The sequence below is a fragment of the Phyllobates terribilis genome, unplaced genomic scaffold (assembly GCF_046119375.1).
Source record: "Phyllobates terribilis strain yellow unplaced genomic scaffold, ASM4611937v1 Scaffold_17__1_contigs__length_24005725, whole genome shotgun sequence".
NCBI lineage: Eukaryota > Metazoa > Chordata > Amphibia > Anura > Dendrobatidae > Phyllobates > Phyllobates terribilis.
This window is the reverse complement of record NW_027362777.1, coordinates 11364108-11389451: the sequence shown is the minus strand read 5'-3', so window position 1 is coordinate 11389451 and position 25344 is coordinate 11364108. Positions and strand designations below refer to the sequence as shown.

The 25344-nt window shown below is 43.5% G+C and overlaps 2 protein-coding genes across 2 annotated transcripts in view; both read right to left on the bottom strand.

Annotated features, from left to right (window-relative positions):
* LOC141176190 (oocyte zinc finger protein XlCOF29-like) overlaps positions 1 to 25344 on the bottom strand; it is a 434978-nt gene that overhangs the window by 268503 nt on the left and 141131 nt on the right. The window lies entirely within an intron of this gene.
* LOC141176079 (oocyte zinc finger protein XlCOF8.4-like) lies at positions 4371 to 16740 on the bottom strand. The gene is made up of 6 exons (XM_073660071.1): positions 15598 to 16740; positions 15289 to 15468; positions 15090 to 15213; positions 14909 to 15006; positions 14621 to 14711; positions 4371 to 11568 (listed from the first exon to the last, which is right to left on the bottom strand). The coding sequence occupies exons 1-6, from the start codon at positions 15688 to 15690 to the stop codon at positions 10799 to 10801; spliced, it is 1356 nt and encodes a 451-aa protein (XP_073516172.1). The 5' UTR covers positions 15691 to 16740; the 3' UTR covers positions 4371 to 10798.

Here is a 25344-nt window from a genome sequence, read left to right as displayed (position 1 = left end):
TATCTACCAAACCAAAAAATGTGCTCAAAAAATGGATTATCATCAGAAAAAATGTAAATTTCTTCCCACCACGACATGTACAGCATAGCCAAAGATGATGAGAATTTGGAGCCCATGGGGACTCTAAGTACTTGTAAATAATATTTAGAATCAAACATAAAATTGTTGTGGGACAACAAATATTTTATGTTATAATGAACCTTTTTAAATTCACAGAATATCCACTATATTTATTTAAATGGTGTTGAACGGCAATGATGGCCAATGCGTGAGGGCTGGAGGAATACAGGTTGACAACATTGCTGGTGACAAACCTATATTCTTTCTGCCACACGAACCTGTCAAAAACCCTCAGGACAGACGTAGTATCTTTCACATGGCCTGGTGTTTGAATAACCAGAGGATACAAATGTTCACCAGCCATTGGTTAAATTCTCATTCAATGAACCCATACCCTAGATAATAGGGCGAAGGGGGGGGAGAGATACCCTTTTGTGTTTTGGGGAGCCCATGAAAAATGGGATAATCGGGTAACTGCCAGCGCTGAATTTTGTTATTAAACCCCGACAAATAAATGCCTTCCTCCAGAATAGTGGACAGCATTGTTTTATACAAATTGGTAGGATTCATAGAGAGCACCGGAGCAGATTTCATATATCAACAGTTCTAATAGCACATACTCCGGGGCATCAAAACATTGTGTCCATACAGAATAATGATCTCACACATTGTTCTTTCTTTGGTCTTGAAAAAGTTAATTATCCGGTAAGGGGTGGAAACAGACAGAAACCCCTTAATATGCGTGAAGCCTTCTGGATCTGACGTGTAAATACTAAATACCCTTCGGGTAATGAATTTCCGCAATGACCTGTTTTACATCTATTGATGAAATTCATACTGGTTTATTCCCAGCAGACATCTATATGGTGACATTCCAGGTTTTCTGAATTTATTTTGTGTTTTTCTGGTTATTATTTGCCGGTGTACTTATTTGCCTTTCTGTATATTGCGCTATCATCGCTGATTCATCTTCGCAGAACGCACATAAATGATGCAAATATCTTATAGATTTTTCAGCAATGACGGAGTATTTCCATTGCAATGTTCTGCAGCTTATTTATCTTCCATTTCTCATATATTTATTTTTGTCAGTTTTTTCGCAATATAATCCAATGATTTGTTTTTCGTTGATAGATAGAAATTCCCGCTACATCCACAGCTTCACGATTCAGTTCTGCATCAGATATTTGTTTTTGTCAGTTTTATTATAATGTAATTACCTGTTTTTCGTTGATACAGATAGAAATGCTTGCTCCATCTATAGCCTCATGATCAGGTTCTCCATCAGACTCTATGCAGACGTCTCCCATTGCCATTGATCTGTTATACATCCAGCACTTGGATATCATGGATTTGTACGCTCCATCTAATCTGATTCGCCATTACAATGCTCCACAGTAATCTGATTCGCCATTACAATGCTCCACAGTAATCTGATTCGCCATTACAATGCTCCACAGTAATCTCACCAGTGTTCTGTACTTGTTCTCGTCTGTTTTACAATGATGCATCTATTTGCCTCCCGTTGATATGACTGATAATGCTCGGTATATCTGCGGCTCTATGATCCTTTGCCAGGATATTATACTTTGCACCAGATCAGATGCAGGTGGATTTCCTTGTAAATCTTCTACTATATAATCAATTTTGATTTGCATATTTTTTTTCCCCTTTATATGTTCATTGTTATAGGTTTATAGTTTCTCCATATTGGTTATTGTGCATATTATTTTATATTATATTTTTACGTGTGTCAGATCGATAAGAACAATATTTCTATTCACAATTTAGACATTGATGCTTTTTATCTGTTTATTGGACATTGTTATTGCGATGCTCTATACTGAATCTATCATCCATCTCATGCATACATGTTCCTGTCCCTCTATAATCAGTATATCCTCCCACCTTCCGTTGCTATAGTTGATGGCATTTGCGATGTTCGGACCCTGTGATCTCACACCTGTACACTTAATCCCGGTGTTGTGTTCCTATATGGGATAATCCCCTGGCAGCTAACACCGGTGGTCTTCACACAAATGTCCTGCAATAAACAGTTTATATACAGAGGGGGATACGGATATGCATCAATAAGAGCATGAGGTCTAATTCTATCTTATTTTTCACCATCATGGTGTTTTGCATTTCTGGCTTGTTGTGTGATGCTTGCAATGATCACCTTGTCTGTATTTGATCTCGTTGCCTTCAATGTGAACTGTGTCCGGGATTTTCTTCACACCTTTTGCATGTCTAATTGATTTCTCATTTCGTGTCATGTGACTCCATTGTGCTTGTATATATATATATATATATATATATATATATATATATATATATATATATGTGACTCCATTGTCCTTTTCTCATCTGCTATAACTAAGGGCGCAACCCTAGCGCCAGAAACGCGTAAGAATTTTACATTTTTTGTTTTTTTTTAAATGATCCAATACATTTTTTTCATATTTTACCTGTTGGAGTGCTGATTTTCTCCTTTTCGTTTTCTTCATATGTCTGTGCTCACCAGCCGGACCGGCACCCTTCAGTGGACTATCTTCACTCTGTTTGGATTCAGCGTTGTAGCTCCCTAACCCTCCCTCCTGTTTCTTCACAATATTGTAACACGTAACCTAGGCCTCGATGTTCCCCATACAAACTTGCTGTTAGAATTGTTGAGACGGGAGAAAAAGGTCTGAGGAACGCAGACCGGAACGGTCTGAAATATATAAAGAAGATCTGGTAAAATGTCCATTTTGATCGGACTAATACAACCAAACTAGGACAAGGGTTTCAAGTTATAATTCATTCGATTTTTAACCATTTGTTCAAGGATGGGGGATATAATTTAAAAGATACAGATCATCCAAGTTCCCCAGAATTTGTATACTCAGGTACTTAATTGTGTCTTTCTGACACTTAAAGGGGAAGTTAGAAATTATTGTGTCAGTTCAGGGTTAAAAGTTATGTTCATGGCTTCTGTTTTAGAGTAGTTGACTTTAAAATTGCTTACATGGCCGAGTTATTCGAATTCCTTTATTATAGAGGGAAATGAGATCATTGGGTTTGAAAATAGAGCAACAAGTCATCTGCGTATAGAGCTAGTTTATAGTGATGGGAGCCTATAGTAACTCCACTAATATCTGGATTTTTTTGTAATGCTACCGCAAAATGTTCCATCACCAATGTGTATAGGAGAGGTGATAAGGGACACCCTTGTCTCGTCCCCTTTTTAATAGAAAATGTGTCAGATAGTAGGCCGTTTACCCTATCGCTTTAGGGTCAGTGTAGAAGGATAGAAATTTAGATAACAAGAAAGAGTCCAACCTAATTTGTGGTAGGGTGCTCTTCAAGAAAGTCCAATGCACTGTGTCGAACGCTTTTTTAGCGTAGGCAGAAACAAGGCACATTGGGAGCCCCTGTTTTTTGCATGTGAAATTAACGTTTTATTTTTATTATCACGAGCTTCTCTGCCCTTAATGAAGCCAACCTGATCGTTCCTGACAATTGAGGGTAGATAGTGGGAGAGCCTTGTTGTAATCACTTTAGAGAATATTTTGACGTCTACATTATTTAATGATATTGGATGAATATTAGGGCAGGTATTTGGTCCTTTTCCAGACTTTGATAAAACCATTATATGAGCCTTAAGTAATTGGGGGGCAAAAGGGGGAGTCTTCTGAGATATTATCGAACACTTTGGCTAAAAATGGTAATAATTGGGGGGAAAACATCTCATAAAATCTATTACTAAATCCATCTGGCCCAAGGCTCTTCCCGATAGGGAATGATTTATTGGCCTCTCCTATCTCTTGTTCAGTGAAAGCTTTGTCTAGTATCTCCTGCTCAGGGGTCTGTAAGGAAGGAACGGCAGTGTCCATAATATATTTGTCATTTTTAGTTTCAAGAATATTAGGTGGCATGTCGTGGTATTGTCCATGAATATTATATAGTGAACTATAAAAGAAACTAAATTCTTCCGCTATGTCAATGGGGTTATGAATTTCTGGCCCGGGTGCCCCTTTTATTTTGGATACGTATGTCCTTTACACGTGTGGATGTAACCTTGTCAATGAGCAACCACATTTATTTGCGACTTCGTAGGAGTATCTTCACATGTGATCTTGTCATTTTGTATACGTTTGATCTAGTAAAGACCTTCCCTCCTTTCTTTTTTTCAATCAGATCATTTTTATTTTACAAAACAAAGAAAAACCAACATTTTCTTTTTTTTAAATAAACTTTGTGACAAAAAAAAAGAAAAAGAAAAACCAGTAACAATACAAGAACCGGTTTACAATGATATAAATCCCAATATCGCTCTATAGTACAAAGTTTTGGAACAGTAATTTGTGCATAAATATCTGAATACGTCCTGACTGCTTATTTTTTTCCTATTGAGACATCAAAAGAAAAAGAATATATCTAAGAAGGGGCAATAGTGTGGACTGAGACAATTATTTGCTGACACCTTGGGTATAAGGATATAAATTCCTGGTTTACTGTAAGGAAATGGACAAACGATCCAGTATAGTATTTCTGAGAAGGTTCTTTGAAGCAATACCTGGGGTAATTAACCATTGCTCCCATATGTGTATGGATTTCTTGAGAGCGTTCCTTTTTATATAAGATCCCCTTTCCAAGCATAGAGTGTTATTTATCCTGGATTTTAGTTCTGTTATCGTTGGGGGAGAATTGTCTATCCAATGTAGTGCCAACAACTTTCTGGCTTGGAATAATATTCTTGAGCTAGCTACTGCCATATGGGAGTCTGGGTCTACGTCCTCTCCCAGGAGTCCTAGGATACAGATTTTAGGTTCGAACTGAAGTAGTATCCCAAATACAGATAGTACAAGAACGATCACCCCCTTCCAGTAGTCGCCAATATTCCCACATCGTATGCATCAGGTGGGCGTCATTTTGACCACATCTAGGACATGTGTAATCCGTTTGTATTTCAATTTTAAATAAAATACTTGGGGATCTATATACCCTATGAATGAGAAGAATTCGGGACAATCTTTGTGACTCTGACAATGAAAGTGTCGGTGTCAAATCCAGTATTTCCCCCATTGCTCCTCAGATAATGGACCCACATCCTCCTCCCATTTTGTCTTAACTATCAATATTATCCAAATGTAGGGCCAGTAACTGCCTATAAATAAAGGTTAATAGACCTTTTGTATCCACTGCTTTAGCAATGGTATCTATTGGGTGATGTCTATCAATCAGTATGGCGTTTAGTCTAGTACCCCTATCCTCCCACTCACTAACATTTTTTAGTTTCTGTAGCTCTGGTAAGTTATAGTTGTGCCATAAAGGAGTATAATTTGTGTACTTTCCAATCCCCAGAATATTTTTACTCCTATCCCACACTTTATATATTAACTTTAGTGTACGACATTTTAAGTTATTTTCTCGAGGAAGCCCCATATCTAGTACCGAGAATGGAAGCTTCCACTTGGTTCCTTCCATAAGTAGGTGCCCTGAAATACCACAATATTTATCCCATCCATGAAACTACTTTAGCTCCCTTCTAGCGTTAAGCAGGTCTACATATACCTGGAGGGAAGCACATCGTTTATGTTGTTTGTCAAGTAGATCAATCCGCTCAAGCAAATGGGAGACTTTAGCTGTTCTCTCCTTTTTTTAGCCTTTATCTATGTTTTATTATTATCCCTCTGAGGACGCATGTGAGTGCTTCCCATTTAAATGGTAAGGCAGTTTCATCATGCTCATATATTTGAAGGAGTCTATAGTCTCATGAAGGTCTGAGACACAGAGTGAGTCTTTCAGCAGATTATCATTTAGGTTCCAACATCTGAAGCCTTGGTGGAGTCCGGCATAGTCAGATCTATAATATAACGGGAGATGCATGTCTCTGTCTGAAGCCTTTATAGACTGTGCCGTTACAGGTAAGAGGAGTGTGTATGGCGCCAGAGATCACCGTATGCGTAGACACTGAACGCATACTGCGATCTCCCGGCGCCATACTTACCTGACTGGAAGGAGCATTGCCGCATCGCCTCTCTTCGCCGGAGACTGGGGCAGGAGTGAAGGTGTCGGAATCAGCACATGCACGTAGCGCTATCCGGCGCCATTTTACTGAAGACACATTTGCAGTGTGTCTTCAGCAAAATGGCGCCGGACAGCGCGGTATGGGCATGTGCGTACTCCGGAGCCGCACTCCTTCCCCAGCCTCCAGCAGAACAGAACACTTCAGCGCTGGAGCACGGGGAAGAAAGGTAAGATTAAGTGTTTATTTTTTTGTATGTGTGCAGCGTGAAAGGGATGAGGGGTGGCATACATACCAGGATTGGGGGGTGATGGGGCCACACATATCAGGATTGGGGGATGAGGGGTACCAAGCATACCAGGATTGGGGGATGAGGGGTACCATGCATACCAGGATGAGGGGTACCACACATACCAGGATTGGAGGGGTGAGGGGTGCCATACATACCAGTATAGGGATGAGGAGTGCCATGCATACAAGGATTGGTGGGTGAGGGGTGCCATGCATACCAGAATAGGGATGAGGGGTACCATACATACCAGGATAGGGATGGGGTACCATGCATACCAGGATAGGGACGAGGGGTACCCTACATACCAGGATAGGAATGCGGGATACCATGCATACCAGGATAGAAATGTGGGGTACCATGCATACCAGGATGAAGGGTACCATGCATACCAGAATAAGGATGAGGGGTACCATGAATACCAGTATGGGGATGAGGGGTGTCATACATACCAGGATAGGGGATAGGGCGCCATGCATACCAGGATAGGGATGAGGGAGCCATATATACCATGATTGGGGATGAGGCGTGCCCTGCATACCAGGATGAGGAATTGGGTGCCATGCATACCAGGTTTCTGGGATGAGGAGGCCATACATACCAGAATTGGGATGAGGGGTGCCATGTATACCAGGATGAGGGATGGGGTGTCATGCATACCAGGATAGGGATGAGGGGTACCCTACATACCAGGATAGGAATGCGGGGTACCATGCATACCAGGATAGGGATGAGGGGTACCATGCATACCAGTATAGGGATGAGGGGTGCCATACGCACTAGGATAGGGGATTGGGTGCCATATATACCAGTATTGGGGATGAGGCATGCATTGCATAGCAGGATGAGCGATTGGGTGCCATGCATACCCGGTTTCTGAGATGAGGAGGCCATACATACCATAATTGGGATGAGGGGTGCCATGTATACCAGAATGAGGGATGGGGTGCCATGCATACCAGGACGAGTGGTACCATACATACCAGGATAGGGATGAGGGGTACCATGCATACCAGGATGAGGGATTTGGTAACATACATACCAGGATTGGGATGAGGGGTGCAATGTATACCAGATTTGGAATGAGGGGTGCCATGCATACCAGGATTGGGGGATGAGGAGGCCATACATACCAGGATTGGGGGATGAGGGGTGCCATACATACCAGGATAGGGATGAGGGGTACCATTCATACCAGGATGAGGGGTACCATGCATACCAGGATGAGTGATGGGGTGCCATGCATACCAGGATTGGGGGATGAGTGGTGCCATGCATACCAGGATGAGGGATTTGGTACCATACATATCAGGATTGGGATGAGGGGTGCAATGTACACCAGATTTGGAATGAGAGGTGCCATGCATACCAAGATTGGGGATGAGAGGTGCCATGCATACCAGGATTGGGGATGAGGGGTGCCATGCATACCAGGATTGGGGGTGAGGGGTGCTATGCATAACAGGATTGGGAATGAGGGGTGCTATGCATAACAGGATTGGGAATGAGGGGTGTCATGCATACCAGGATGGGGATGAGGGGTGCCATGCATACTAGGATGGGGATGAGGGGTGCCATGCATACCGGGATAGGATGGTGGGGGCAGCAGAAATACCAGGAGGGGGGCAGCACATACCCGCATGGGAGACTATATACCAATAAAAATGCTCGCCACCCGGGCATAGAACGGGTTCAATAGCTAGTTACAATATACAGGAGCATGATCTGACCATACAGCAGTTCCTACCTGAGATGTAGGTTGCCATGTAGGCAAGTGACGGCTAATTAAGAAAAGGACTATATGGCTATGCATATTGTGTAAAGGAGTATAATAGGTATAATCCTTTATGTCTGGATGTACCGTAGTATTCTCCATACATCGCCCGGTTGAGACCAAAGCACAATTAGCAAAGCTTTTGTTTGTGTTTTAGATTGGTGACTCCAGCCCCGGGACGCGTCTAAAGAAGGATCCAAGACAAAATTAAAGTCACCTACAAGATCATAAGGTCCTCCGCAAAATATTTTAGTTTGTTTAAGTAATGACGACATGTCTTAATTTGGTCACAATTAGGGAGATAAAAGTTTTCAAAAGTCAAAATTTTGGAGTAGATGGAGATCTTAACAAACACGTACCTCCTCTCCGTGTCAGACAGTGTTTCTACAATAGTATGCAGCAGTGATCTGTGGCGGCCTATACTCAGCACCTTAGACTTCAAAACTGCATTTTTCTGGGACGCCAAGATGAATAATATCTATTAGTAAACTGAGGTACAGTATATGATCGCCTCTAAAGTGTGACTCCTGAAGAAAGAGAAAATGTACGTGCTGTTTATGCCTACGATAAAACACTTGAGCTCCTTTCTCTGGAACATTAAGTCCTCTGACATTCAATGCGCAAGGTTTGAGTTGTGCCATATTATATGAAAAAAAGGAGGAATGGAAGAGAGAAAGATTAAGAGAAAAGAGGAAGTATAGACGGTAGATAGTAACGTCTACCTCTCAGTGTTTAATAAGTATAGATTATGAATATATCAAAACAGTAGGAAATTGTGAAACAAGCAGATCCCAATGCAAGTCCCTAACTGGCGGTTGTCTCTACAGGCGTAAGTCAAACTTTCAGTTCTAGGATTCCTATTAGGGGGAACCATGGAATATAAAGCAAGTAATGTAATACAGCCTGATATTACAGTAATATCATGTGAACTCAACTTATATGCCGGTCTAAGATCTTATATGAACTTAGACATTCTATATAGTGGAAGAGTGGCACCTAATGCTCTATTTAGATATATCTAATTATATGCTTAAAGAAATAAGTAAGCATCTGCAAACTGTCTCTCATCAGGGAAGACCAGATTCATTTGAGGAGCTCATATGATTGGCAGGTTCCTTTCCCATCTGGCTGCATCACCATCAAGTTCCTGATCCATTGAACGACTTCTGTGACGTGCTGGAACTCTCTGTGGCAATGGTGGAGCAGGTGGCCAGTCAGATATATGGAATGTCCAGGGCATCACAGAAAGGTCTCATGTTGCTTGAATCTTTGAAAATATACAGCTGGAATGGGTACCCCCAGGAGTACATCAGGCCATTTCCCCGGATGGCATCAAGTAGTGGTTTCAATACCCTTCTTTTAGCAAGTGTCATTCAGGATAGTTATGTGAGCAATTATATGCGTTTTCCATTTAAATCACCAGGACCCAACTCCTCTGCTTTCCTCACAATGGCCTCTTTTACATTGAAAAAATGTATGCGACAGATAATGTCCCTTGGACACTCAGGATCTGGGCCATGATTGCTTATTGTACGGTGCGCCTTTTAAATCTCCACCTCCTTATCAATAGGATCACCAAGGATATTATTGAATAATGATCGCAGTGTTGGCATAATCACTTGTGCATTGATGCTTTCAGGTATACCCCTTATCCAGATATTATTGTGATTTTCTTGATCATCAACCATATTAAACAGGTGGTTTATTTACTGGCTGTGAAGATCCAGTGTTAGTTTCTGAGCATTATGATGGCCTCTAACTTGGACGACATTATCCTCTAATCTCTGTACCTTGTCAGTAAGCTGTGACAGGACAGACGTGAGGGGACGTATTTCAGTATCGTATGTGGTCTCCAGCCTCTGAATATATTGCTCCATATCTTCTTTAGTAGGGATAGACGCAATCTGATATACAAATAAGTTATGTTGTTCCCCATATCAGAATAACCTGTGGCTGGGGGGTAAATGTCCCTGTGAAGCAAGCACTGCTCAGTATGTGGGCTTTGGTGAGAGTACAGGGAGATTTATGGAGCGGTTTTCTTGTGAGGCCTACATTAAGAGAAGTTGGTGCAGGACTTACAGTCTGGAGCTGTCTGGCATCATGAGGGTTAAGACTGCTTCTTTTTCCACCCTGAGGTGAGGCAGTAATGGCTCCGGAGCAGGAAGATAAGACCTTCCATAAGAAACACTGCATACCAGACATGCTGACAGAGGTGGAGGACCTCAGATGAACCTCTGATCTCCTCTTCTTTCTTTCCCATATCAGACAGCATGTTGGAGGCTGTAAATAGCTTATAATTCCCCCAGGAGCACGGTCTGAAGAGAGTGCTCTAAGTGTGTGCGTTCTCTTGGTGCTATGTCCAGGCCATGTCCTTTCTGGAGATGTACAATACGTCTAAAGGTGGCGTTGATTGAGAGCAGGATTGTGTGATGTAACAACCTTGTGTGATGTAACAACCTTATGGAAACGGCGCCAGAATAGGAAGTGCGTATGTGTGTTTTTATTTTAACAAGGCCAAACATGAGGAATGAGAAGGAATTGTCCTAGTAGTGGACAACCACTTTATGAAGATACAATTTTTGGTTAAAAATGAAAAAGGCTTCTACAATGTGTGACTTCTCTGAAGTTTGTTAAGGGTTGATTTCTGTGTAAAACATTTCCCGCATTAAGAACATGAAAATGGCTTCTCATCTGTGTGAGTTCTCTGGTGACTAAGAAGTGATGATTTCTTCACAAAACATTTCCCACATTCTGAACAGGAAAAAGGTTTCTCCCCTGTGTGAGTTCTCTGGTGCTTAACCAAATCTGATTTATCTTTAAAACATTTCCCACATTCTGAACAGGAAAAAGGCTTCTTCCCTGTGTGAGTTCTCTGGTGCTTAACCAAATCTGATTTATCTTTAAAACATTTCCCACATTCTGAACAGCAAAAAGGCTTCTCCCCTGTGTGAGTTCTCTCATGTCTGATAAAACTTGATTTCTCTGTAAAACATTTTCCACTTTCTAAACAAGAAAATAGCTTCTCCTCTGTGTGACTTCTCTGGTGATTAACAAGATTTGATTTTTGGTTAAAAAATTTCCCACCGTTGAAACAAAAAAATCTATTCTCCGCTGTGTGAATGCTTTGATGTTTAAGAAAAGACTTTTCGAGGGAAAAACTATTTCCATATTCTGAACATGAAAATGGCTTCTTTGCTTGAGGAGCACTTCGTTTTTTAATGCTTATTTTGTGACTTTGATTTTCCTTAGTGGTCGGTAATGAATCAGAAGACAGGACCTGTTTCAAATGATCAGATGACAGATCTTTGCTGTGAAGGGATGATGGTATATCTGGAGTAATGGCATTCATTTCAGTTGTATCTTGGGGGATCTCAAGATCATCTGATTTAAAAATTGAAGATGTCAGCTGTCCCTCTGATCTCCTGGTACAGTCATCTGCCAAGAATAAAACCAATTATTAGTTATGAATAACATATCCTTAAAATTTATATTGTTGAATATTTCTACTTAAACTCTCCGTAAAAATGTACTTTATGTAAAAGTATCATTATTTACCAAGAAAACATATCACAAAAAAAAATCAGCCTTACCAACACCAAATCAGATAACAAATGCATTAGCATTTTAGTGTTGGCTGGGTGTACTGTGGTGTCTGTCCATGTGGGGTGCACTTATATAGTGCTGGGCAGCCTTCCTGATGTAATAGTATGGGCATCATCACTATCCTAAGCCAGACACTGTGCATCACACCTACCTGTGTGACTGGCGTCCTATGCAAGCTTCATCTGTGTGCATCTTTAATACTAGGCAACCACCCTCTCCATGAATTGGTATGACTATGAGTGGTTGCTCCACCAGTATTTTGCACCTGCGCTGCCCCCCCCCTTTATCATGGGTGTCTGTGGCATCCTGCTAGTGCATTTGTTATATGATTTGGTGTTAGTAAGGCTGTATCTTTTTCTGTGATTTTTTTTTTTCATTTTGCCCTATGTTAGCCGTCATTATTCACCAAGACAATAACAGTTCACAGTCTAATAGAAAACCTCATAGGATGAACCAGTGGATCGTAGTGTTCAACTGTTTGTTAATTCTGCCTCCCAAATATGGAATAAAAAGCCACCAATGTTATGTAGGCGAAAATAATATCAATAATAACTTCTACTCATCTCACAAAAAACAAGTCCCCACTCAGGTCCATCATCTGTCAATAGAAAAACTGAGGTTTCCACATTATTAGTGGCTCAAGGGCTCTTGAAAAGTAACATGGTTTCCATAAACCAATCCAGCAATATCCACTCTCCCAAAGTCAGATCTCCCCCTCGCTTCTGAGCCTTGCAGTGTGCCCAAACCACACTCAGCATCCATGTATTTGGCATTACTATAGTGAGAAGAACCCACTTAATTTACGGTGTGTGTCTCCTGGAGCACAATCTGGGCACTATGTGTTTTGTACTGAAATTATATATTTGTAATTTTCACTCTCCAACACCCACTGCGTGCTAATTTCCGGAAAGTGCCTGTGTAGACAAAATAGTCACTACTCCTATAGATTATTTCACTGAGGGTTATAATATCCAAAATTGAGTCACTTTATGGGGATTTCTACTGCTCTGGTTTTCTGATATTTTATCATATTAGTGCTTCTGCAAATGGTGGGTCCCATCTCCTCTGGGATCTGCTCCTGCGACGTCTGTTTCTGTCACCAGGAGCCGCCTTATTCATCCTGCAGGCGGCGCTGGTGATGGAGGAGACGTCAGAATCAGAAGCTCTGGGCGGCGCAGGCTCTGTCCAGCCACTAAGATTAGGGTTCCTGGGACCAGTAGTACCATCCAGTCTGGCAGTATGGGTGTGTGTGCTGTCCAGCTGGAGTAATCTGATCCCTACTTCAGCCAATTAGAAAGCACCGCACCCTACTAAAGCTGGAAGCATATTGCCGGAAGCTGCCAGATCCAGCCTTGTTCTCCTCTGGTTCAGTCCTCTGTGCTCAGCTCTCGGCTTGTGTATTTGTTTCCTGTTGTGACCTCGGCCCGTTTACGGACTACTCTTGTGTGATTTTATATTTTCTCTGACCTCCTGGTTCTGACCCGGCTATCTGACTATTCTTCTTGCCATCTCACACCACAGAACATTAGGTAACACTGTGGCCCAAGCTTAGGGGTCTCTGCCTAAGTCCAAATCCATGTAGAGGGGTTAAAGGATGATGAGCAAGGCAAACCTGGGATCTGGAAAATGGAGTAGATAGTGCCAAGCCTGTTTGTGGTAGCCATCTTTTGAGCTGCCAGGTGACAATGAACAGTGTCCCCAATACATTGTGTCTGCACACTATCCCAGCAAAATCTGCATTCAAATAGCTAAATGGCGCTCCTTCCCTTTTTAACATGCCATGTGCCCAGACAGTAGTGTACAGCTGTATATAGGGTATTGTCAGATTCAAGAGAAGTTGGAAGTTTGTAAGGTCCATTTGTTTCCAATTATCCTTTGTGAAGAATTCCAAAGTTATCACCACATAAAGTGACACAAGTCAGATTTGAAAAATGGGCTCAGATAGGAACACAAAACTGGCTGCAAGAAGGGGTTAAATCAGAGTATTTTGGTCACTAACTACTATAGTCAAAACTGAGTATAGACCATAACACATCTACTGAAATGATCAAACTCAACAGTCTTCATCAGTAAGTAGTGAGTAACTAGTGGTGAAACCTCTCTGGGGTAGAGTATGGGGCTCGGTGGCTCTTGGCAATCTAAACTATCGTAAGGGACAATATTTTCTGTCAGATGAATTTCAAGAAGAAATATTAGACGTTCAAAGAGAACTTTTTATAATAGTGCAGAGCTGAGGCGTCTTAAATTTAGCTTAGAGATATATCATGGCGCAGGTGTAATGTTTTTATTGTTTCGTTTATCACAATCCTGTTTGAAGTTAGTCAGTTTTAAAAGAAATTGAAAAGTCAGGATAAAGGGAAACTCTGTTGTTATTGTACAAAAATTCACACTTGGCCCTCACTGCACATTTAATGTTGTAGATCATAAAAGTAAAGTTTGGCCAGAAAGACTGGACCTGGTCTTGTAGGAACCATATGAGGACATTCAGCAGCACAGAAGGGAGAGAAGGTAGATTCATCCAATAAGATATCAGGGATCTAGGAAGCCAACAGCATCATTATCCTCCGCTTTCTCTTACAGGCCCATCAAAATATTTTTTTCAAGTGATTTTCTGGCTTTGTAGTTTACAGATCTGGGCAGGTAACGGTCAGCGTCTTCTAATCCCAGGGGGTAGGTGGATCCTCCAGGTTGTAAGTTCTATGGAAAAGGGTTTCAATGCCCAAAATCATTTGAACAGTTTTGGGTGGAAGAGAATGTTGTGGTCTAGAGGCAAAATGGTGATCACACGATTGTGATACAGCCGGACTACACCACCGATAAAGCAGCCACAGCCAGTGACTGAGAAGAATCTGTGACTTCTCTGCATTTAGTGGTTACTACTCACCTGGGTAGTCATATGTAGGAATCTCCTCTTTACACCACTCATCACCCCTTACATATGCCTCTATAGTATTAATATGGTTGAGATCTTCACCCTGAAACAAATATTGTAAAAGTCACAAGCAGATGAGAAGTCACATCTATGATCAGCTCTAATCCTGCCATCTCCACCGTTCTCAATACACAAATATAAAACATATAAAACTGGTGGATAAAACAAGACTGAACACAAGACCTTCACAGTCGTCTACACATCATAGGGGAGATCTCATGACACCTTCTCTCCATCTACCTGATGATCCTGAGGAACATTGGGATCTTCTTGTTTACAGTTCTGTGGAAGAAAAGGACGGGGACATCTCTCTGGTGTTGTCCTCTTACTGGATACATCTGGAGGAAACACATACAGGGACTGAATTCATTCTTTACATACAGATAATTATAGGCCGTGTGGTTTTAGCCCTGTCTATTACCTGGTGATGTGAGGGGCTGGGGAACCTCCATCATGACGTCTTTGTACAAATCTTTGTGTCCTTCTAAATACTCCCACTCCTCCATGGAGATATAGACAGCGACATCCTGACATCTTATAGGAACCTGACAAACACAATGATACAGTCATCCCCCCCGATCCTTTCATAGCGTTACAGTATAATGTCCCAGCAGTGTCACCTCTCCAGTCAGCAGCTCAATCATCTTGTAGGCGAGTTCTAGAATCTTCTGGTCATTGATGTCCTCAAGTATGAAGGGGTGAGATGGAGGTCCTGTGATTGGGCTCAGGGGTCTTCCCCATCCCTCAGACACAGGGTCCTGACAGCGCTCACTAGAGGTCTTCTTCACTACTGTGTAATCCTGGTTATGGAGAGACACATTAATAAATCTCACTACAGACATTTCCAGAGTCCTCACCTCTCCAGTTCTGTTCATCTGTTATTCCCATAGATAAGAATGATGTAATGTGACGTCATCAGAATCTCTCACCTCTCCAGTAAGATGGAAGAGGATCTCTAGGGTGAGGTGTAATATCCTCTCCGCCATCTTGTCTCTATCCATATCAGTCTTTGATGGGTCCATAAGGAAAATTCTCTTAAATAGAAGATCTTCACTGAGAGGATCTGATATTGTGTAATAATACAATTACTGGAGATAATAAGGGGAAACATATGAGGAGATTTATTATTTTACAGTATTTAGTTTTCTGCTTTACATCTAGTAATAATACCTATATATTTTAGGCCACATACAACAAGCAGTTTCTTCCTTGGAGTCTGTAGCTGAACACGTTTCTCAAAGACTCATCTTCCATAAAGCTAATTCTCGTCTCATTTACCGACACTGCAATCGGCATTAGCAATACTGCAGGAGATATTCATTACACGTGACATGAGAAATAACTACTTCATGAGGAGGATGACGACATCTTCATCTTCAACTACGATTCTACAAACATATTTAGCCAGAGTTCTTCACTGACTACATCTCCACCGGCCGTCTATATGAATGTTTCCCGTCTTCCCCGGACTGTAATCTTCTATCACGTTAGATCTCATGCCTGATTCACACACAGAAGTTTGAGGCTTTGATACATGGTAAAGTTTTTAATATTAAACAGAGTAGGACTATCCTGAATGGGTTCATTTTACCATGGTGGGATAGCTTTGATGCTATTTTTGATCAAAAACAGTGTTACTAAGAACCCTATTTTATTTAAATGCACTTTTGGCTTTTATTTATTTATTTACAGCAGGGTTTATGATCATTTTTTTTCTTATAGTTTTTTTCTGATTTATGGCCATAGTAAACATGCATTTATGTGCTGCATGGATACCGACTTAAACCAAGCTCAAATTCTGTGTTTTTTCACCGGCACCATAGTGGCCCTGTGGGCTGCTGCTATGGATGATACACCCCTAACTATCCAACTATCATATGGTAAAAATCTCATAGGTCCGGTATTTATTAGTATCTGCACGAAGAATGGGGCTAAGTGAGTATTTATTAAAGGGAATCCACTCCCCACGGCCAGCAAGCATCAGAATCTTCACTGAATAAAAAGCCATTTCTCAGCAAACAGACCTCTAATATGAGGCATACAGGTATGTATAGATTCACATTTCTATCGCTTGTATGCCAATATTAGAGGTCAGATAAGTCCCAGGGGGTGACAGATTCCCTTTCATCAGCCATGGGGTAATCATAAAACCAGATATGTATCAAGGTATTCTAAGGTGGTTAATGGTTGCGTAGTCGATGGGAGGTATGTGTCACGGAGGTGGCTGGTCTCTGTGATGTAACCCGGAGTGTTTCTCTAGAGCAGATAAGCACTAAGAGGATCGTTTGGTGCACCTGGGAGCCGGGTTACGGGTAGCTAGGAGAGAATGGGTGAGTCCAGCTACCCACATACCTCACCTCTCGGTGTGGTTAACAGCCTATAAAATGGAGGCTGTAGTTTGGCACATGGTCTGTGTATTTGGAGGGAGAAGGCCTCCTGTGTATGTTTGTCTTCAGACCAAGCCAGGACACTAGACGCTACCACAGCTTGTGTGCCGCACAAGCCTAGCTGAGCAGAGACCTGCTAAGGACATTTACTTTGTTTGCCTGATCTAAAGGCTATTTTCTTTTCTGTTTGGCTTCTGGGTTTATGAAGCAATAAACCCACATGAACTTTTAAAGGAACATGCCTTCTGTTTTCCTCCTGTCACACCCAAGTGAGTAAAACCTCCACAAGTAGTGTTGGGCTGAGTTCACACGATGCGTATTTCATGCGTTTCCGCGGCATTTTTGCAGTTGCGGAAACGCATGAAAAACGCATGGTAGAAGGGAAGCAATGTTCCCCAATGGAAATCCGCATGTGCTGTGCCCATGATGCGGATTTTTCCGCAGCGTAAACGCTGCGCTCAAAAATCTGCAGCATGTCATTTAATCTTGCGTAAACGCAGCGTTTTCGCCGCCATTGACTTGCATTAGAACGCGCCAATTCCGCAAGACTGCATCTGTACTTGCGTAATTGGTGCGTTCTAATGTGCGGATGGTACCCAAGTGTGGAGAAGATGAGACTCTCCTCCACACCCAGGTACCATTAAAAAAGCTGTAAAACAAGAATAAAATAAAAAATATATATATACTTACCATCTGTCGGCCCGCGCTGCGCTCCTCCTTGCTTCCCGGGTCACGTGACGCTGACGTCGGCAGGTCTTTCAATTCAAAGTTGCCTGCAGCCGGGAGAACGGAGTGAGCAGGACACCGGGGGCCATCGGAGGTAAGTATATACACTCTCTCGGGTCACACTATATAAATCCATGCTGTTTGCATGGATTTATATAGTGTGACCTAGTTGTCAAGCACTTTCCAGGTGATGCTAAAATCGCCTGGAAAGCGCTTGTCAATCTGCATGCGGAAACGCATGTGAATCCGCATGTGGATCCGCATGTATTCTGCAGGAAAAACGCATGCACAATCTGCATGCGTTTTTTCTGCCAGGGAGATGCAGAAATGATGCAGAAATTTTCTGCTTCATTTCTGCATCGTGTGCACATACCCTTAGACTTGCGGGCAGAGTTCCCAGCAGAGACGTATGAGTGCTACAGGATGGACTGCATGCCCTGGGTGAAGTTTGTCGCAAGCCAGCAAGTATCGCAAGACAAAATGGAGGACCTGCTTAAACACCTGGTCCAGTCGCAGCAGCATGAACAGGAGACCAACAGGCTGTAGTTACAGCAGATTCAGCAGCACTAGCAGAAACAACGTCAGCAGATGCAGCTTCTGGCAACCGCCATCCAGGACAGGATGAGCGCTCCAACCCCAGGTCCGACTGATGACTCCCATGTCCGGAAGGCAGCATGACGAGCTTTGCAGAAAATGACCCTGGGGGATGAGACTTTCCTGATGGTGTTTCAAAGGGTCACCGAGAGGGAGAAATTTCCACAAGAGCAGTGGGCAGAGGTACTGTCGCAATACTTGACTTGGAGAGCCCCAGAAGTACGCGTAGTAGGCGTACTATGATTTAGCTTTGCATAGTACGCCCTATTTAGCTTTGCATAGTACGCCCAAAAGGCATACTATGATTTAGATTTGCAGGATGCCAAAGAGTATGGCAAGCTAAAAACTGAGATTCTCGCACGCTTGGGGTTGACAATGACTATCAGGGCACAGCGGGTTTGTATCACTGGAACAAACCACCTCCGTCCCAAATGTTTGACCTGCTGCACCTGGTCCAGAAGTGGCTGAGCCAGAGTCCTCAATGTCTGCGCAGATGGTAGAGTGGGTGGTGATGGACCGGTTTGTGCACTCCCTGCCGAGGCCCATACAGCCGTGGGTTGCCCAGGGTGATCTGGTAGGACTGATTGAGAGATACCAGGGAGTTGAAGGTTCCTTGGGAAGGCAGCCCACTACATACTGGAGTTCCCAACAGGGGGTGGAGGCCCAAAAGGTGGTGGGACTTCCAAGGTCCAAATGGACGAGGGAGGTGGTGCCCAAGGTCAATACAGGTGATGTTGTTTGTTGGAGGTGCCACGGCCCAGGCCATATAGCCGCCCGTAGTCCCCTGACCCTTGAGCCGATGGACTGCAGCATAGGACAACGTTGTTCATATTATGCTTATCCGGCCTGCAGTGTGAACTGTCCACCCATCGAGGGGCCACAAGCATGCCACGTGAAGGTGAACAGATGGGAGGTAACGGCACTGCTAGACTCCGGGAGCCTGGTGACCCTTATGAGGGCCACCCTTCCTCTCCAAATGATCCTGGGGAAAAAAGTCGGCGTTCAGTGCATTCATGGTGATGCTAAAGACTACCCTACGGGCCAGAGTGGACATTGAAAAGGCCCACGGTACAGAGTCCCACGAGGTCGGCGTCGTTCAGGACTTGTTGCACCCTATTATTATAGGCTGGGGCTTTTGTTTGTTTTGGGATCTGTGGGGGAAGGGTTCTGGGTTCGCTGGCTCAGATAAGAAAAAAAATTAACCCTAAAGGAGGTATCACCACACCCAGGTCAGACAGGTTTCCTTTTTGTGTCCTTGTGGGGGATGAGGAGGTAGTGCCCCCTGAGTCTGCCATTCCAGAGTTAGGGGTGACCAGCGAGAATTTTGGGTCTGCCCAACATAGGGACCTAACTCTGAAGGAAGCCTTTAATAATGTCGCTATTATAAATGGGGTTGCACAGGAGTCGGGGGCTGACACAAGGTTTCCCCATTTTATGATGAGTAAGGAGTTGTTGTACTGGGTCAAGAAAGTGAGGGAGGAGAGTGTGGAGCAGTTAATAGTGCTGGGCCCCTTTACATGGAAGGTGTTGGACATGGCCCATTCACATGTCTTGGGGGGACATCTGGAAGTGGAAAAAACGCAGGAACGGATCGTGCATAGGTTCTATTGGTAAACATTGGACATAATTTCAAAAAACATCACAGTAAAAGATAATACCTTACCAACACCAGGTCAGATTGTCAATGCACTGCAGGATGCAGCAAGCCTACATGATAAAGGCAGGGCCAGCACATGTGCAAAATACTGAAGCAGACAGCCACTCACTAACCTACCAAATTCATGGAGGGGGTGGCTGTGTAGTATTATACATGCACACCGATGGAGTCTGCATAGGACGGGCGCCAGTCACACATATGTGTGAAGCACAGTGCAAAAAACTGTGCAAAAAAGATGAAAAATAGTGTATAAGATAAATACACCATCAATAGGCTGCAAGCCAGACAATGTGCATCACACATATCTGTGTGACTGGCGCTCTATGCAGACTCCATTGGTGTGCATGTATAATACTACACAGCCACTCCCTCCATGAAATGGTAGGTTAGTGAGTGGCTGTCTGCATCAGTATTTTGCACATGTGCTGGCCCCGCCTTTATCATGGAGGCTTGCTGCATCCTGCAGTGCATTGGTAATCTGACCTGGTGTTGGTAAGGTATTATCTTTTAGGCTATGTGCCCACGATGCAGAAATGCTCCGGATTTTTTCCTGAGCATTTCTGCATCTCCCTGGCAGAAAAAATGCATGCGGATTGTACGGAAGTGAAGCATTCTTCACATGCGGGTTGTCAAGCGCTTTCCAAGCGATTTTAGCATCACTTGGAAAGTGCTTGACAACTTGGTCACACTATATAAATCCATGCAACCGGCATGGATTTATATAGGGTGACTGAAAGAATGGTAAATAATAAAAAATAAGTATAATGTATATTTTCTATTTTATTCTTTTTTTTACAGGTTCTATTGTACCCGAGTCCGGAGGAGAGTCTCCTCTTCTCCAAACCCGGGTACCATAAGCACATTGAAAAGCATGGATTCCGCATCTGCAGATGCAATGATGCGGATTCCATGCGTTCCAATGCAAGTCAAGGGCGGCGAAAACACCGCGCTAACGCAAAATAATTGGTAGTGCTGTGGATTTTTCCGCAATAATCCGCAGCGGAAATTTACGCAGCATGTGCACAGCACATGGGATTATCATTGGGGAACATGGCAGACCTTCTACCAAGCGTTTTTTAAGCGTTTCTGCAGCGGAATTGCCACTGCGGAAACGCTTTAAAAAAGAATAGTGGGAATACAGCCTTACTGTGATGTTTTTTGAAATTATGTCCAATGTTCACCATTTTTAATGTTTAGTGTTAGGGCTCGCAAGTATGAGGACCCTTGACGTTTGGGTTGCGAGCTTGTGTATTTTGGCCAAAATATCGACCAATACCTCATGTGGTGTATTTATCTTATACACTATTTTTCATCTTTTTTGCACATTTTTTTGCAGGATGCGGCCAGGCTTCTTTAGTGTTGGCTGGGTGAATTGGGGCGTCTGTCTTGTGGGGGTGCACGTATATAGTGCTGGGCAGCCCGCCTGATCTAATAGTATGGGCGTCATCAACAAGCTGCAAGCCAGAAACTGTGCATCGCACATATCTGTGTGACTGGCGCCCTATGCAGACTCCATCGGTGTGCATAGGGCGCACCGATGGAGTCTGCATAGGGCGCACACAGCCACCCCCTCCATGAATTGGTAGGTTAGTGAGTGGCTGTCTGCATCAGTATTTCGCACATGTGCTGGCCCCGTCTTTATCATGGAGACTTGCTGCATCTGGTGTTGGTAAGGCATTATCTTTTACAAAGGTTCTATTGGCCTGGATGTCACCGGGAAATATTTAAGTATTGCAGGTCTTGCACTACGTGCCAGTTAACCGCCCCCACCTCTCACTTTTGAAGTCCCCTCGTGCCATTGCCCATTATTGAAGTGCCGTTCGAGAGAATTGCTATGGACTTGGTCAGTCCCCTGGTTGAATCTGCTCGTGGGCATCAATTTATATTGGTTATCCTGGACTATGCCACACACTATCCTGAAGTGATTCCACTGAGAAACTCCTCCGCAAAGAATATATCCCGTGAGTTGGTCCATGTTTTTTCCCCAACAGGCTTACAAAAGCGAGATACTCACCGACCAGGAAATTCCCTCTATGAGTAAGGTGATGAGGGAGTTATGCAAAGCCCTCCAAATCTCCCAACTGAGGACTTCAGTATAACATCACCAGACAGATAGCTTAGTCGAAAAGTTTAACAAGACTCTGAAGAGTATACTGAGGAAGGACATAGAAAGGCACAGTAGAGACTGGGACTGTCTCCTACCGTATCTGTTGTTGTCCAACCGAAAGGTTTCACAGGCCTCTACAGGGTTCTCGCCATTCGAACTTCTGTATGGCCGACATTCGCGGGGTCTTCTGGATGTCACAAAGGAAATCTGGGAAGCCAAATTCACGCCCCACAGGAGCGTCATCGAGCACGTTGCTCTGATGAAGGAGAGGATTGTGAATGTGATGCCCATCGCAAAAGAACATCTCCTCCAGGCAATAGAAGCTTATGCCAGAGTCTACAACCGGTCAGCCAGAGTGAGGCAATTCAATCTGGGAGACCGGAGTCCTCATGCTAATTCCTAGGGTGGAAAGTAAGTTCTTGGCCAAGTGGCAAGGGCCATATAAGATGGTGGAAAAAGTGGGTGAAGTGAACTACAAGGTTCATCAACCGGGACGACGTAAGCCGTACCAGATATACCACATCAACCTCATCAAGCCGTGGCAAGACAGAGAGGCTGTGGAAGCTCCATGCTTTCTGGGCAAACTAAAAGGTGACGTTGGAGGAGTCGCAATAGCGGAAATGCTAACGAAGGCCAAGAAACAGCAGTGTCGGGAGGTGATGCAGAAGAACAGGGATCTGTTCTCAGAATTGTCGGGCTGCATAAGGGTCATAGAACACAAGGCTCTGACGGAGCCACATGTGCGGGTGAACTTGAAGCCCTATCTGATACCTGAGGCCCGACGAGAGTTGATATCCAAAGAGGTAGCTTGTATGCTGAAGCTCAGTGTCATTGAAGAATTCAAGAGCAGTTGGTTGAGCCTGATCGTCTTGGTCCCAAATCCCAATGGTGAGTGGAGATTCTGCAACGACTATCGGAAGTTGTATGAGGTTTCCAAATTTGATGCATATCCAATGCCACGCGTCGTTGAGCTGATCAAGAGGCTTGGGCCAGAAAGGCACATAACCACCTTGGATCTGAGGAATTGAGGGTAAACTGATTAAATTTGCTGATGACACAAAGCTAGGAGGGATAGCTAATACTAGAGAAGAGAGAGAGAGGATTCAAAAAGACCTAAATAAACTGGAGCAGTGGGCAGCAACCAACAGAATGGTTTTTAACAGGGAAAAATGCAAAGTACTACATCTGGGCAATAAAAATGAAAAAAGCATATACAGAATGGGAGGAATAGAGCTAAGCAACAGTACATGTGAAAAAGACTTAGGTATACTAATAGATCATAGACTGAACATGAGTCAACAGTGTGATGCAGCAGCAAAAAAGGCAAATACAATTCTGGGATGTATTAACAGAAGCATACAGTCTAGATCACGTGAAGTCATTATCGGTCTTTACTCCTCTTTGGTCAGACCTCATCTGGAATACTGTGTACAGTTTTGGGCACCACATTTTAAAAAAGACATAGACAAACTGGAGCAAGTTCAGAGAAGAGCGACCAGAATGGTGACTGGTCTGCAAACCATGTCCTATGAGGAACGGTTGCAGGATTTGGGAATGTTTAGCTTGCAAAAAAGAAGACTGAGAGGAGACTTAATAGCTGTCTACAAATATGTCAAGGACTGTCACATTGTAGAAGGATCATCTTTATTCTCATTTGCACAAGGAAAGACTAGAAGCAATGGGATGAAACTAAATGGGAGGAGACACAGATTAGATATTAGAAAAAACTTTTTGACAGTTAGGGTGATTAATGAGTGGAACAGGCTGCCACGAGAGGTGGTGAGTTCCCCTTCAATGGACGTCTTCAAACAGAGGCTGGACAGACATCTGTCTGAGATGATCTAGTGAATCCTGCTTTGAGCAGGGGGTTGGACCAGATGACCCAGGAGGTCCCTTCCAACTCTACCATTCTATGATTCTATCTGACGAAGGGATATTGGCAGATCCCCATGGCACAGGTAGCCAAAGAGAAGACTGCGTTTTCTACGCCGGACGGATGCTTCCAGTATGCCCGGATGCCGTTTGGACTGCAGGGGGCCCCTGCAAAATTCCAGAGAGCTATGGATTGCATCATTGCATCCCATAAGAAATATGCCGCAACATACCTGGACAATACTATCTTCAGTCCAGACTGGGAGAGTCATCTGGAAAAGATTCAGGCTGTGTTTGATGCTCTGAGGAAGGTGGGGTTTTCAATAAACTCGAAGAAATGTGGCATGGGGAAATAAGAAGCCAAGTACTTCGGATATGTAGTGGGTAGAGTCGAGATAAAACCCCAAAATACTAAAGTAGAGGCAATCCAAAATTGTCTGAGACCGGTGTCGAAAAAGCAAGTCAGAGCCTTCCTGGGAATCGTGGGATACTACAGGAAATTCATCCCAAACTTCGCCATGATGGCCGCACCCCTAACTGACCTCCTTAAAGGGACAAAATCAGCCAAGGCCAAGTGGACTGCAGCGGCGGAGACATCCTTTCAAAAGATGAAACTGGCTCTGTGTAGGCAACCGGTCCTGGTTGCCCCGAACTTCAAGAAAGAGTTTATACTCCAGACAGATGCCTCAGATGTCGGGTTAGCAGCAGTCCTTTCCCAGGAGATACAAGGGGAGGAGCACCCTGTCCTCTACCTGAGTAGAATGCTGTCCTCCTGCGAGAAAAATTATTCGGTCATAGGGCAGGAACGCTTGGCTATAAAGTGTGCGGTGGACAGATTATTATCTGACTATGCTCCACTCCGATGGATGAGGAAAAAAAGTGAAAAAATGCCAGAGTCACCCTCGGGTTTTTAGCCCTACAGGACTCCTACTTCCCTGTAGAACATAGAGCAAGGAAGCTACATGGTAATGCCGATGATCTCTCGAAAATCCCCTGTCTGGTAGTAAAAGGTGTCAAGCCCACGACTTTAGGCAGAGGGGGGGAGGTATGAAAGGTGGCTAATGGTCGCGTAGTCAATGGGAGGTATGTGTCACAGAGATGGCTGGTCTCTGTGATGTAACCCGGAGTGTTTCTCTAGGGCACATAAGTACTAAGAGGATCGTTTGGCGCACCTGGGAGCCAGGTTACGGGTAGCTAGGAGAGAATGGGCGAGTCCAGCTACCCACATACCTCACCTTTGGGTGTGGTTAACAGCCTATAAAATGAAGGCTGTTGTTTGGCACATGGTCTGTGTGTTTGGAGGTAGAAGGCCTACTATGTATGTTTGTCTTCA